The sequence below is a fragment of the Nothobranchius furzeri genome, chromosome 10 (genome assembly GCF_043380555.1).
Source record: "Nothobranchius furzeri strain GRZ-AD chromosome 10, NfurGRZ-RIMD1, whole genome shotgun sequence".
Taxonomy (NCBI): domain Eukaryota; kingdom Metazoa; phylum Chordata; class Actinopteri; order Cyprinodontiformes; family Nothobranchiidae; genus Nothobranchius; species Nothobranchius furzeri.
In genome coordinates this window covers 39,719,509-39,731,702 of record NC_091750.1, presented here as the reverse complement: position 1 = coordinate 39,731,702, position 12,194 = coordinate 39,719,509, and the positions used below count along the sequence as shown (strand labels likewise).

Here is a 12,194-nt window from a genome sequence, read left to right as displayed (position 1 = left end):
TTAGCCAGCTGACGCACAAGAGTCCCGTTTCTCCAGCGGTTTAGTAAAACTATTTTAATTAGAACGTTTTAGTGGTTAAACCTGCAGTTTTAGAGCAAAATAACCATGCAGATGTACATAAAGACTTAAAAGTTGTAAACCCTGATTTATGACTCAAATCTTTATTGGATACAGAAAAGATTTTAAAAGCACTGCTGATTCAGTCCTGAACACCAAACGGCAGCATGTGGGGGTAAAAAAGCCGTTCCTGGGTCTGAGATGAGCTCTCCTCAGCAGATCATCGGGCTGAACAGAACCAGAGGATTTGTGTTTGTTTGGGATTTCTAAGATTAAAGGAAATGTTTGCCTCTGGCTGATGGAGAAGAAAAGATTAAAGAAAACCGTTTTCTCTTGTGGGTTCAGGAGGCTGAACGCTTCAACAAGCCCAGAGGAGAAGCGATCCTGATCTCCACAAGTCAGAGATGATTTTATTTGGTTTATTTTTTATGTCCACTCGTCTTCTGCCAGAGCCCAGGCAGCGTGCAGTCAGTCTCCTCCCAGAGGACGACGTCTGATTATTAAGACGTCTCTGGAGTCGCGAACGGGAATAGGAGCTGTAATCTGTGATCCGAACATGCTGGTTTGTATTCAGATCTTTTTATGCTTCATAGCTTCTCTTGGCTGATTCCTGGTGTCGTCCTGCCAGTCAGGATGAAAAGGTTCCCGTCTCCGTGTTCACAGCAGGGGTCTCCTGATTCAGAGCTCCCTCTAAACTCAAATTGGCTTCTTTAGTTTCAATACAGTTGGAGACGCTCCACCTGCTAATTAGGCTCATTTTAGGTTTATTCAAATCTCCCGGACATAAATAACAAGATACTTTGTAAATTAAACACCTCCAACATGCAGAAATTAGACCGGAGCAGGAAGGACAAGTCTGGGCAGACGACCCGAGTCGGTGCTTCCATTTTTTTTAAGGGATATTTTGAGTTTTAAAAGGCATCTATGTCCTCGACCTTTAAGCTCGTTCTTCCCACCGCGCAGAGTACGCCACGCACATACACACACAGGTTAACAGTTTCTGGTGTTCCTGCAGGAGCCGGCGTGATGAAGAGTGAGCAGAACACAGAGGTTCCTGAGGGTCCGGACGCAGCCAAAGAGGCCAAGCCTTGCAGAAAAAGCATCTCTAAACCTGGGGAAGAGTCAGAAAGTGACTTTGAGTCTGACCCACCATCTCCGAAGAGCAGCGAGGAAGAAGAGCAGGAAGAGGAGGCCTTGAACAGTGAGCATGGTGAGGACACGGAGCCGGAGAACCTGGGACAGCGTCCCCTGCTGATGGACTCTGAGGAGGAGGATGAAGAAGACAAACACAGCTCGGACTCAGACTCCGACCTCAGCCGGGTCAAGAGCCGCTCAAAGAAGCCCAGAGGAGCTACAGAAGCTGCTTCCAGGTCTCCGCAGGGCATGAGTCTGATCACCCCCCCTGTGTCTCCCAGCAGAGCCACTGTGTTGAAGGACGTGGATGTCTTTGGTGCTGTTCCCTTCCTTGGAGGAAGTTCGCCTGTCGGACCCTCAGAGAGTACTGACATCTTCTTCAAAGCACCTTTCAGGCAGGTTGGCCATGACCAGCCGGCAGCTGATGATTTTGATGTTTTTACCAAAGCACCGTTCAGCTGCAACCTCTCCAAGTCTGGAAAGAGCAGCGGCGACGTTCCCATGGGCCAGACGCCTCCCATGTCCCCGGACAGCATCGATGTCTTTGGCTTCTCCCCTTTCCACCCGGGCCCTACTGAAGCTCCTCCTACCACCTCAAAGAGCGCAGATGACATATTTCGCTCATCTTTTGAGGATCTGGCCACTCAGCAGCAGAGGCTGAAGCAACGCAGCCTCCAGAAGTTGTCATCACGACAACGGAAAACAAAACAGGAAGTGACTGCAGGGGGCAGCAACGGGAAGCGGCATCACGGGACCCCAACCGGCGGACGCAAGAGCAACAAGCCGACGTACCGCACCCCAGAGAAGGTCCGGCGGCACAAGAAGGTCAGCCGCAGAGACTCTCAGAGCAGCAACGAGTTCCTGAGTGCCTCCGACTCGAAAGAGAACATCAGCGTTGACATCACTGTGGCTGAAGGCAAGGACAAGGCGGCGGCGGTGGACGATCCAGTCTTAGATCCGTTTGGGGCCAAACCGTTCCACCCCACGGAGAGCGGTAAGTCCTGGATGGGCTCGCATCGCAGCGGAGACAGCAGGTCCATGGATGATTTTGGGGCGGTGCCTTTCACAGAACTGGTCATCGGTAGCGGACCTCAACAGCAGCAGGTGGCGGCACCTCTAGTGGACCTTGACCCATTTGGAGCTGCACCTTTTCCCTCCAAGCCTTAACTTGTCTTCCTGCTCAGGTAGCTGATTAACCCGGACTTTGGTTCGGGATCATCTTTTTATTCTAACATGTTTTTAGCTTCAGCTTTACGCCTTTAGGAGCCCGAGACTGTGCTGTGATACGTAACTGCAAAAAGCTCTTCATGCTTCTGCTGCTTAAGCACCACGACGCCTTACCCCGCTGCACCGACCGCAGCTTTAACCACTTTAAGGGATTTCTGTCTGCAGCTGAATGTTTCTAGAAGGGAATCGGGAAACTTCTGTTTGGCTCTTTTTTTTATGAACAAAGGAAATAAAACATGAAGCAGATGTCTTCAACAGGTTGTGATTTACATGTTTTTTACTCTCGTCACAGGAAATAAAACAAGGTCTCAGAACATTTCAGAAGCGTAAATAATTTAAAAACAGAACCTTTGTTTTTACACCTAATAGAAGGAAAATGGCTTCATTCCAAAACGACCCTTAAACTCCTGCCTGGAGGGTTGTTCTGGCAGACTGAAGAACTTATTTACACGAGTCTATAAATATGTTGCCATGGTAACCACTTAGGTTTTACTGCAGCTAATAATTTAGACTACTGAATCTGTGATAAGCCCTTCACTCGTGGTACATTTATCATGTGTTTTATTTTAAAAATGATGGGATTAACCGATTCAGCCGGGATGCATCGTAGCTAAGCTCACAGACGTCAGCAGAACCATAACGATCTAAAGACTGATGATGACCAGCAGCAGAGCTCACCTGTGAAGGTTAAGCACCAGAAATGGTCTCCCTGCCAAACCACCACTGCACCCCCTAGTGGTTGTTTCTTCAAATTACATTTTTGGTTCTTTTTTGAAACACAGGAAAGGTTTCTCTTTACCTTGCTGACGCTGATGGTGGCATCACTTCCTACTCTTGTGTACCCGCGGGCAGCAGAGGGCGTTGCCTCCAGCCACCATCAGCTCAGAGGATGTTTGCAGCCGCAAACGAAACGTCAGCAAGGTACAGAGAAACCTTTCCTGTGTTTTAAAAAGAACCAAAAATGGGACGTTGGAACAAAGCTGCTGGTGAAACTTTCATAAATGCACCGTCAGACCCGTCGCTCAAAAAGCAAACACCTGCATCAGCTGATTCAGGTAAACCCACAGGGAGGGTCTCCTCAAACGCCAGTTTAAAGACTTTCTCAGAGACGAGTCCCCGTGGAGCAGAAACCACCAGCTGGCTTCACTACGGTGCCCAGCAAGGACCAAAATACATCCAAGGTCTTCAACCCTACCTGTTAAGAGTTGGTGGTGTCTCCCTACAGCAGCAGTACCCTAGCGGGTTCTGTAGAAACCAGCAGAACCATCCTGCATGTTGGAATGAAGCCATGACAACATCAGAAACGCTGCTTCCAGGCTTGTTCTGGGTAATTAAATGCTTGTAAGCTAAAGTAAGAGACGCAGCTGCGCCCTCTAGGGGCCAGGCTGCTTCTGGAGCTAACATATGAAACAGTCCCTTGATCAACACCTGGAACAGTGAAGCTTCAGCGTTGGTCAGCAGTCTGACCATGAAGCTAACCTTTGACCCTGGTCTTCTGGCCTGCTGATGGTTTCCTCCATCGCTGCAGACGATCTACAGCTCTTCTCTTACATCTGTTTGGGTGTATACACAAACTTCATGTGAAAACGGGACATTTGATCTGCTGCTGTTTGTGCAAAGCAAGAAAAGAAACCAGAAGGTTGTCACGCGGGTGTCCCGATGTGGAGTTAGAAATCAGCTGTTCACATAAACAATAACACGCTGCTCACCGTCCTGGTCCCCTGACGAGGAGCTATGAATGCTGGGAAGCTTCAGGACACGGCTGGCTGTGTCTGTACGCCATGATGAAGCCCGACGTCTGGTGCCACCAGTAAAACATCAGAACCAGCAGTAGGTGCCACACCTGGTGGCTGGAGCCCAGGTAGTTCAGCTGACCTGGAGACACGAAATAGAAGACTAGAGGTTCTGATGCTTAAACGTGCTGGGTGGGCCAGGTTCAAATAGAGGCTCAGGAGGTTAACATCCCATAATAATAAACCGGATCTCACCTGGGAAGTAACGCTCGGGAACTTTGGAAACATAAAAGACGAGCGCCAGCGCAGCGATGAAGTACATCCCCAGGACCCGCGGCACAAAAGCCTGCAGAGGAAATCGGGTCAAACCTCAGAGTCACAAAGCCGAGCAGGTGAAGGCGGTCCAGCTCACCTGGACCAGCTCCGAGGAGAAGCCTCCTGTGATGCAGATCCAGTGGACAGTGGGGACCAGGCCGTATCCGGCCACCGAGCAGAAGATGAGCGAGCGAAGCTGCTTCCACTGCTTGCTGAGGTAGAGAGGGTGGATCTGAGCGAAGAACACGGCCAGGATCATGGCCAGGACTGTCACCAGGTACACCTGCCGCAGGTACTGCAGACAACCAAGTCCAAACACACATCTACTCATAAGGACAGGGGTAGGAACTTCTCAGGCGTTCAGGGTAAAACGATTGAAGATCCTGCAGCTAAAGCGAGACGAGAGGAGTAAAACGGTTCCTTGAGAGTGTTGTTGGCCACGTTTCCTCTGCATGTGTTAAAACTCTCCTACTGTTTGACTTGTGATCACAGATCTGCGAGCGTGTCCTCAGATCTGTTCCTGATACTTAAACTTCTATAAGTAGCTGTGGAAAGTCTGGACAGCCTCGTCTCGTCCCTTCTGTCCGTTTGTGTGGATGCAGGCCTCCGTCCAGTCACACGTCCTCATGTGACGAGTCCTGCTGAATTTCACAGTGAATAAATTTGCACCCGGAACAAGGACCCGCGCAGCTCCAGCCAAATTGTTAAGCTCTTCTCCTCACAGACTCCATCTTGTCCAAATCTGCATCCCTGAAAGACGAGACGAGAGTTTGACTGGCTAAATATAAAAATCTGTTTTTCTTCAGGGACTTGGCTTGCCACTGGAGTGGAGCCACCTTGAAGCAAAGCCCCAGTCTGGGCATGGAGGGGGGGCTCCTGTGCTGAGACGGCTCATATGGTGGGGAACAGGAGTGGTGGAGCTGTCTGTGAACACAGCCATCTGGTTTGGGCTGGAGCAGATTTCAGAGAAGTTCTGGGGGCAAAATAACCCGCCGCTTCCAACATGCGGGGGAAAGCTAGCAGCGCGGAGCCCAGCCAAACGTTTCAGGAGTAAAAAATAAAATAAAAAACACGGTGGTGGGCGGCTGGAACTGGTCTGTGTCATCGGAGGCGGCGTTCCAAGCGCCGAGAGCGGAGAAGGTGTTGTGTTGCTTATTCACCAGGAACAATGAGTCAGTGAGCCCAGCCAGACTCAGAGGTCCTCTATTCAATTACTGAAGCACACACACACACACACACACACGTATGCACACGCCTCACGCACACACACCCACAAACACACCTCACACATGCACGCACACACACGTATGCACACGCCTCACGCACACACACCCACAAACACACCTCACACATGCACGCACACACACACATACCTCACACACACACACGTATGCACACGCACACACCACACGCACATGCATGCACCTCACACACACACATGTATGCACACGCACACACCTCACGAACACACACCCACAAACACATACCTCACACACGTATGCACACACACACACACACACGTATGCACACACCCACAAACACACCTCACACATGCACGCACACACACACATGCACACATATGCACACACACACACCTCACACACACACACGCACACATATGCACATGCACACACACACACACCTCTCTCTCTCACACACACACACACACACACACACACACACACACACACACACACACACACACAGAATCCAGATTAGATCATTGTAACGACTTTATTCTAAAACTAAAATAATCTGATTTTGACCCAAAGTTCTGGTTTAATTTCCATAAAAGTTCCATGAGATTTAAACTTGTTGGAACTTTCTGACGCGTCGCCGTCAGGTCAGCTCAGGGTCAACGCAGAAGGATAAGCGCCTGTTCCTCCTCCTCCATGTGAAAACCAGGAGGTCAGGCCGCTGAGCCGTTGTTGTGAAAGAAAACGATGAGCTAGTCGATCTTCCCAGTAGAAACAATGAATGCAGCTGAAGTTTGGAAAGCAACTCCGCAGCAGCCATTTGCTTCAAAATCTAAAAATAACCCGGAAAACAACGGAATAACGTCCTAAACCACGAGTTTGTTTCTTTTCTTACACTCATTTATTCCAACTATTTATGTTTTTCATTTTTCATGCAGGATTAATCCAGCATACGTGGGATTATTCTTATGCTGGGTGGTGATGCGTTTATGGACCGGATAAAGGAGAATTGTAGCAGCAGCAGATGATTTGTCTTTCTGACGGCAGCAAACTCAGCTAAGAGAACCAGATTGTTGAATGAAGGTCACGATGAACTCACGTTATTGCAGTAGAAGGTGTAGAAGACTCCAGGGACGTAGCATCCCAAGATGCCGATAGAAACTCCGGTATAATCCAGCGCCATCCAGCGGCGGCTGGTCTTCTCGGAGCGATGGCAGCAGAACAGATGGTAGCCCACCGAGCAGAGCATGCACAGCTGAGGGAGACACGAGCAGTCAGGAAGTGAATCCAACCTCATCATTCAGAGACTTTATAGATGCTAATGCTAAAATTAACATCTGTACAAATATCTGCATCATGTTGGTGACTAAACACATTTCTATTATTATGTGAAGTGCCTTGAGACGACTCTTGTCGTGATTTGGCGCTATATAAATAAACTTGAATTGAATTGAACTTGAATTCTGACTGACAGTTTATGTGCAGCAGCAAATCAACTATCCTGATTAACAAGATTATAAAAGCTCATAAATGAAAAATCACTTTGATGTGTGGGGGAACTTTTCCAGGCCCTCTTTAGCAGGGTGGGACTGGGAGGAGAGTGCTGTAGCCTTTTAGCTGGAAGCTAACCGGAGCCTGGGGCTAACATCACCACCCGGTGGAACACTAGCGACATGGAGGTAGGTGGGTTGGTTCACCGGCACGTGTCGGAGTCAGCCCGGTTATTATCAGCTGCTTAACGACACCGAGCGGACTCACGTTCACTTTTGAAAGCAGCACTGATTCCAGAAACCTCAGCACAAAGTGCGTTCGTTAATCTGAGCCAGCATGACGAACAAGGGAAGCGAGCGGTAGCGGGGTCTACGTAGGGAGCGGGCGTATTACATGAACGGACCCATCTGATTGGCCGCATATCAGAAGGGCTACATTTGATTGGTCAAATAATACTTCCGCGTAAAAAAAGTTGATGTATGACACGGATGGAAATGTTTGAACCAAACATTTATCGCTGTTTTTGACGTGCTTTGCGATGGGCCTATCGCACGTCCTGTTAACGCGATGATAATTTTTCGATATATTGTGCAGCCCTAGTAAAAACTGTGATAAAAAAGGGAAAATGAAGAAGAGGGTAATCAGTTCTGCTCAGTACGGAGGTCTGCAGGGTATCTGCAGCTTTAAGGGAGCCAAATTTAAGACAAGACTTTTTTTGAGGCCATTTTGACCAAATTTAAGCAATTTTTTAAAATTAAATTTAAGCTATAATTTCCAGCTATTGCCTGGAACCGGTGCTAACCACGTCGCGAAGGTGGGATTAGCCATCCAGTTACCATTAAACTTGCACTTCCCCATGGCGCAAGCTCCCACTAGCTTAACCAGCTCATGTGCTCATCTAAAAATAGCCCCCTTTCACAACCAGCTGCATGTGTACGGTTCCGCTTACGCCTACATCATACACAAAAATGCTGAACACTAACTAGAAATTTATGAAAATTTCATAGAAATAAAAGAATCTTGTTTATTGGGTCTTTGGACATTCAAGACCTTTGGAAACTGGATTCAAGGATTATTTGTAATTTTTAAGGATTTTTTAGGCCTTAAATTTGGAAAAGCTAATTTAAGACTTTTTAAGGACCCGCGGATACCCTGGGTCTGAGACGAGCTTCAGAACACAAACCTGGAAGCAGAAGAGCCCGACGGAGTAGATGACGTAATCCTCTCTGGAGGCGCCGACGGCCGGCAGCAGCGACGCCATGTTGTACACCCCGAGACAGAAGAAGAGCAGGAAGCCCAACAGATGGCTCCAGATATTCACCGTCTCGTTGGACAGGATGAAAAGGCTGCACCAAAATAAGACTTCTGTCACAACAGAACAAACCAGGAAAAATGCAACGAGCTGAAGAATGAAACAATCCCTCTTTCTACCTCTTGATGCACAGCCTGGAGGGCAGGTATGCTCGGTATCCATCGGTGATGTAAGGGTTCTCCCTCATGAAAACTGGAATCTGTTCATACGTGTAGAGGCGGATTCCTCTGGGCACCAGAACCGGCCAGTACTGATAACCTCCCAGCTCGATGTAGTGTGCAGTCTGGGCATTCTTCTGGGGTTTCTGAGGCATGGCCGAGCCAGCAGAGTCTGCTTTCTGCTGCCCAGAAGCTGAACAAATGAAAACATGTTTAAAACGAACGTCTAGAAAACCCGTTTCTGACAGCTAGACACAGCCGAGATGGGCTTGTTTGATGATGATAAACTTTAGGTTTTGTACCAAACAGAACTAAGATGCGAAAATAAAAATGGGGCGAAAGGAGGAATTTAGATTAAAAATGTAAAAGATAAAACTCTGAGCAGAAGCCGAGCACAGGCATCCTGAAGCGCCTGCAGACGGTTCAGGGAGGTTCTGCTCAGACACGTGAAAAGAGAGTGGGCAGTAGTCCGCGGCACAGATGAGGAACTCATCTTCATTCAGCTGTAGAACGTTCCCAGCATCCAGGTTTGATAAGCAGGTGTGGAACAGCTGCAGGTCACTACAGGATTATTGATGTCATAATCTAATCCATATTATAAAGAGTTCCTGTAGCCCACACTAGGACTCAGAATGACAAGATCATCAGCATACAGAAGACAATTGGCTCAGGTTGAACCAGTCATACAGCCAGTTCTGTCATTATTTACCTTCACTGACAGGAAATTATTCTGGACTGATATTTTGCACTGTTTAGCTCATTTTACACCACTGACTGTGTGCAATAAAATAGATTGCAGTCAACTGCACAATTATCTTATGTTTTTCTTTTTCTTAACTGAAATGTATTCATCACTTGTATAGGTTAAATAGCTAAACAATAACAAACCGATTAATCGATTAATCGAAAAAATAATCGACAGACTAATCGATTATGAAAATAATCGTTAGTTGCAGCCCTAGTCGTTACGCTATACAGCCTGACACTACAGTGGGAACTCCGGCTCGGATCACTAAAATGAACTGGCTCTTTCAGCTCTCAAACAGCTCCTCACATTTTGTTGTTTTAAATTAATTTATCAGCAGAAATGATGTAAAATGTGTGTGAAATTATTGACCAATCTACAAACTTACATTAAATCAACTTTTTATTATTTAAAGGGAGACTAGGCAGTGTGGGCTTGTTTTTAGCATCTCTAGAGTCCTTTTAGTAGAGCCAAAAGCAAAACTCATCTCCTCTCTGTGTGAAACGTCTCCCCAGCCTTCATTAGTGTCTACAGAAGGGATTCATCACTAAATCAAACATATCAGATGTGTTCATGATCTAAAATGTGCAGGAAACCTGCTGGAAGCAGACTGCAGCACCAGGTATGTCAGCTACCCAGCAACCCGCCACTGATATTCTGGCTACAGAAGGGGTGGGTGGGTCTGAGTGACTTTTCATTAACCCTGCAAAAGCTCATTTTAGCACAAACTGGCTCAAGACCATGATTTAAATATGTGGAAAAGTTTCACCGTATCCCTTTAAATAACTCGAGGAAATGTCAGTTTTCTTTGATTAATACTTTCTAACTTTAAACAATGTAAAAGCAACAGTGAGTTGATGTATGACACAAACATGTTTTATTTCCCCTAGCATGTTATGAATCTATCAGGAACTAAATATCAGCATGACAGCTCTGATTGTTTTAGTTCCTGTTTTGTGGAACATCAGCATCCTCAATATGTACCTTCAATCATGTGTGTCTACCAGTGTGTAATCATTCAATAAACTACAGTCGTAGAGGTAATATAACTCTCATTCATGTTATTTAAACAAAAACAGACGTATCTGAGTTTGTGAAGGTCCTAGCCATGAATGTATGGGTTACTAAGACTACATTGATCTCAGGTGTGAGGGCTGACCAATGATTATTATTCTGCACATGCATCAAACTTCTGAATATGATTACATTAATATGGAAAATAAAGTCTCGAATCGGACATCACGTTGGTATTTCGCTACAAAAGTAAGCAGCACTGCTCAAAACCCAAACTAGTCTTTATCGTAATCTCACCGACACATTAAACCATCACGTTTTTCTGGTCTGTACTCGTCTTCCATTATCATTTATGTGAGCCGAATTTGCCGTAAGCACTAATGTACCTAAAGACAATGGATATTTTTATCTTTTTTGGCGAATTATTAAACGTTTGACCAGCACGATTTTAATTTGGAGGAATTTTCAAAGCAGCTCTACGACCAGAGGCTAACTAGCTATACAGGCTAGTTAGCATGTAGCAATGTTTACAGTCAATAAATGATGAACTCACCTTTTAATTTGGTGTACGAGTAGTTTGAGCCATTCTGAGGCTTTAAATGCGAGCTACGCATTTGTAAATCTGTGTTGATCTGATTAATTATTAATTTAAAAACAAGTTTACGGTGGAGGGACAATGCCTCTCACCTGGCCAGGGAACGCCTTGGGATTCCCCCGGGGGAGCTGGCCCAGGTGGCTGGGGAGAGGTAAGTCTGGGCCTCTCGCCTTAGCTACTGCCCCCCGCGACCCGACTCCGGATTAGCGGATGAAAATGGATGGATGGTTTCGGTTTTAAGTTTCGGGTTTAAGGTTTAACATCTAATAAGATACGTCATCGCTCAGGACCCCTACAAGATGTCGAAGGGTTGCCTGAGTTAAAAGATTAACGTTACATTACCAATCACGTTCAGAATAAATAAAAAATAAAACATTTAATGAGAAATTGCCCCAACATCAGTAATTTAATATTTATATCCCATAAGGAAGCACAGGGCTGGCTGATCAGGCTATTATTTTATAGTACACTAAAAGTCACGTTTTAAACGTGAGCAGCAGGAGGTAGAACAGGTTGTATAGTAATCATCGACATATAAATATTGGACAGTTCATTTCCATAGGCTCCAATAACACGTTATGAGGAGAAATGGGAGGTGGCCACCACCACCATTTTGACCGTGTCACAGGTTCTGTTGTCGGTACAAGATCTGCTCGGGTGCAAGATCGGCTCGGGGTCCGTCGACTGCCGATGACGTCAAAGCAGTTGATTGGCTGAACATGAACCTTACGGAATTACGTAATCACATTACGTTGTTATCACGTTACGTTGGTCCGGGCAAATCTTTCTGTTGGAAAGATGGACAACTTTTACAAAGAAATCCATCATTACCTCTTCGAAAATACACTTTTAGCATAGAGCTGTATGTATATCAGGGCTGAACGATTAACTGCATGTGCAATTAAATTGCGATGTGACAAAAGGATATTTTCTAATCGCAAAGGCTGCAATTTGGCAGCAAGTGGTTAGCGCAATGCTAATATACGTGGAAAAACCCATAGGAATGCTAATGCTAATATCACTGATTACATTCTTACAAATTATGAATTAGAAATGTGCCAAATGATTACATTTGGAGTCTAATAGAAAGTAAAACTACCATCAATCAAAAAGTGCAGACATGTATTTTAGTAAAGCCAGAAAACTTTTAACTCCAGAGTTTTGGCTAGCAGCTATGAGCGTAACTGAACTATGCATGGACAAGACGTCAAAAACTC

The 12,194-nt window shown here is 46.1% G+C and overlaps 2 protein-coding genes across 9 annotated transcripts in view; one reads left to right on the top strand and one right to left on the bottom strand.

The window, feature by feature from the left end:
- bmp2k (BMP2 inducible kinase) overlaps window positions 1–2,673 on the top strand; it is a 55,542-nt gene extending 52,869 nt beyond the window's left edge. For all 3 annotated transcript variants that reach the window (XM_054730403.2, XM_015960222.3, XM_054730404.2), the window contains exon 16: window positions 1,073–2,673. In XM_054730403.2, coding sequence (XP_054586378.1) covers window positions 1,073–2,358 — 1,286 coding nt within the window. In that variant the 3' untranslated portion in view covers window positions 2,359–2,673. The remainder of the gene's footprint in view (window positions 1–1,072) is intronic.
- Window positions 2,674–3,742: 1,069 nt separating this feature from the next.
- paqr3a (progestin and adipoQ receptor family member IIIa) overlaps window positions 3,743–12,194 on the bottom strand; it is a 235,765-nt gene continuing 227,313 nt past the window's right edge. For 2 of the 6 annotated variants that reach the window (XM_015960223.3, XM_070555636.1), the window contains 7 exons: window positions 8,585–8,816; window positions 8,337–8,499; window positions 6,762–6,917; window positions 4,564–4,761; window positions 4,407–4,497; window positions 4,128–4,293; window positions 3,797–4,024 (listed from right to left, as the gene is read on the bottom strand). In XM_015960223.3, coding sequence (XP_015815709.1) covers window positions 4,151–4,293; window positions 4,407–4,497; window positions 4,564–4,761; window positions 6,762–6,917; window positions 8,337–8,499; window positions 8,585–8,816 — 983 coding nt within the window. In that variant the 3' untranslated portion in view covers window positions 3,797–4,024; window positions 4,128–4,150. Of the gene's footprint in view, window positions 4,025–4,127; window positions 4,294–4,406; window positions 4,498–4,563; window positions 4,762–6,761; window positions 6,918–8,336; window positions 8,500–8,584; window positions 8,817–10,935; window positions 11,264–12,194 lie in introns of those variants that run through there. The other 4 variants (XM_015960228.3, XM_015960226.3, XM_015960224.3 and 1 more) reach the window with 4 other exon arrangements.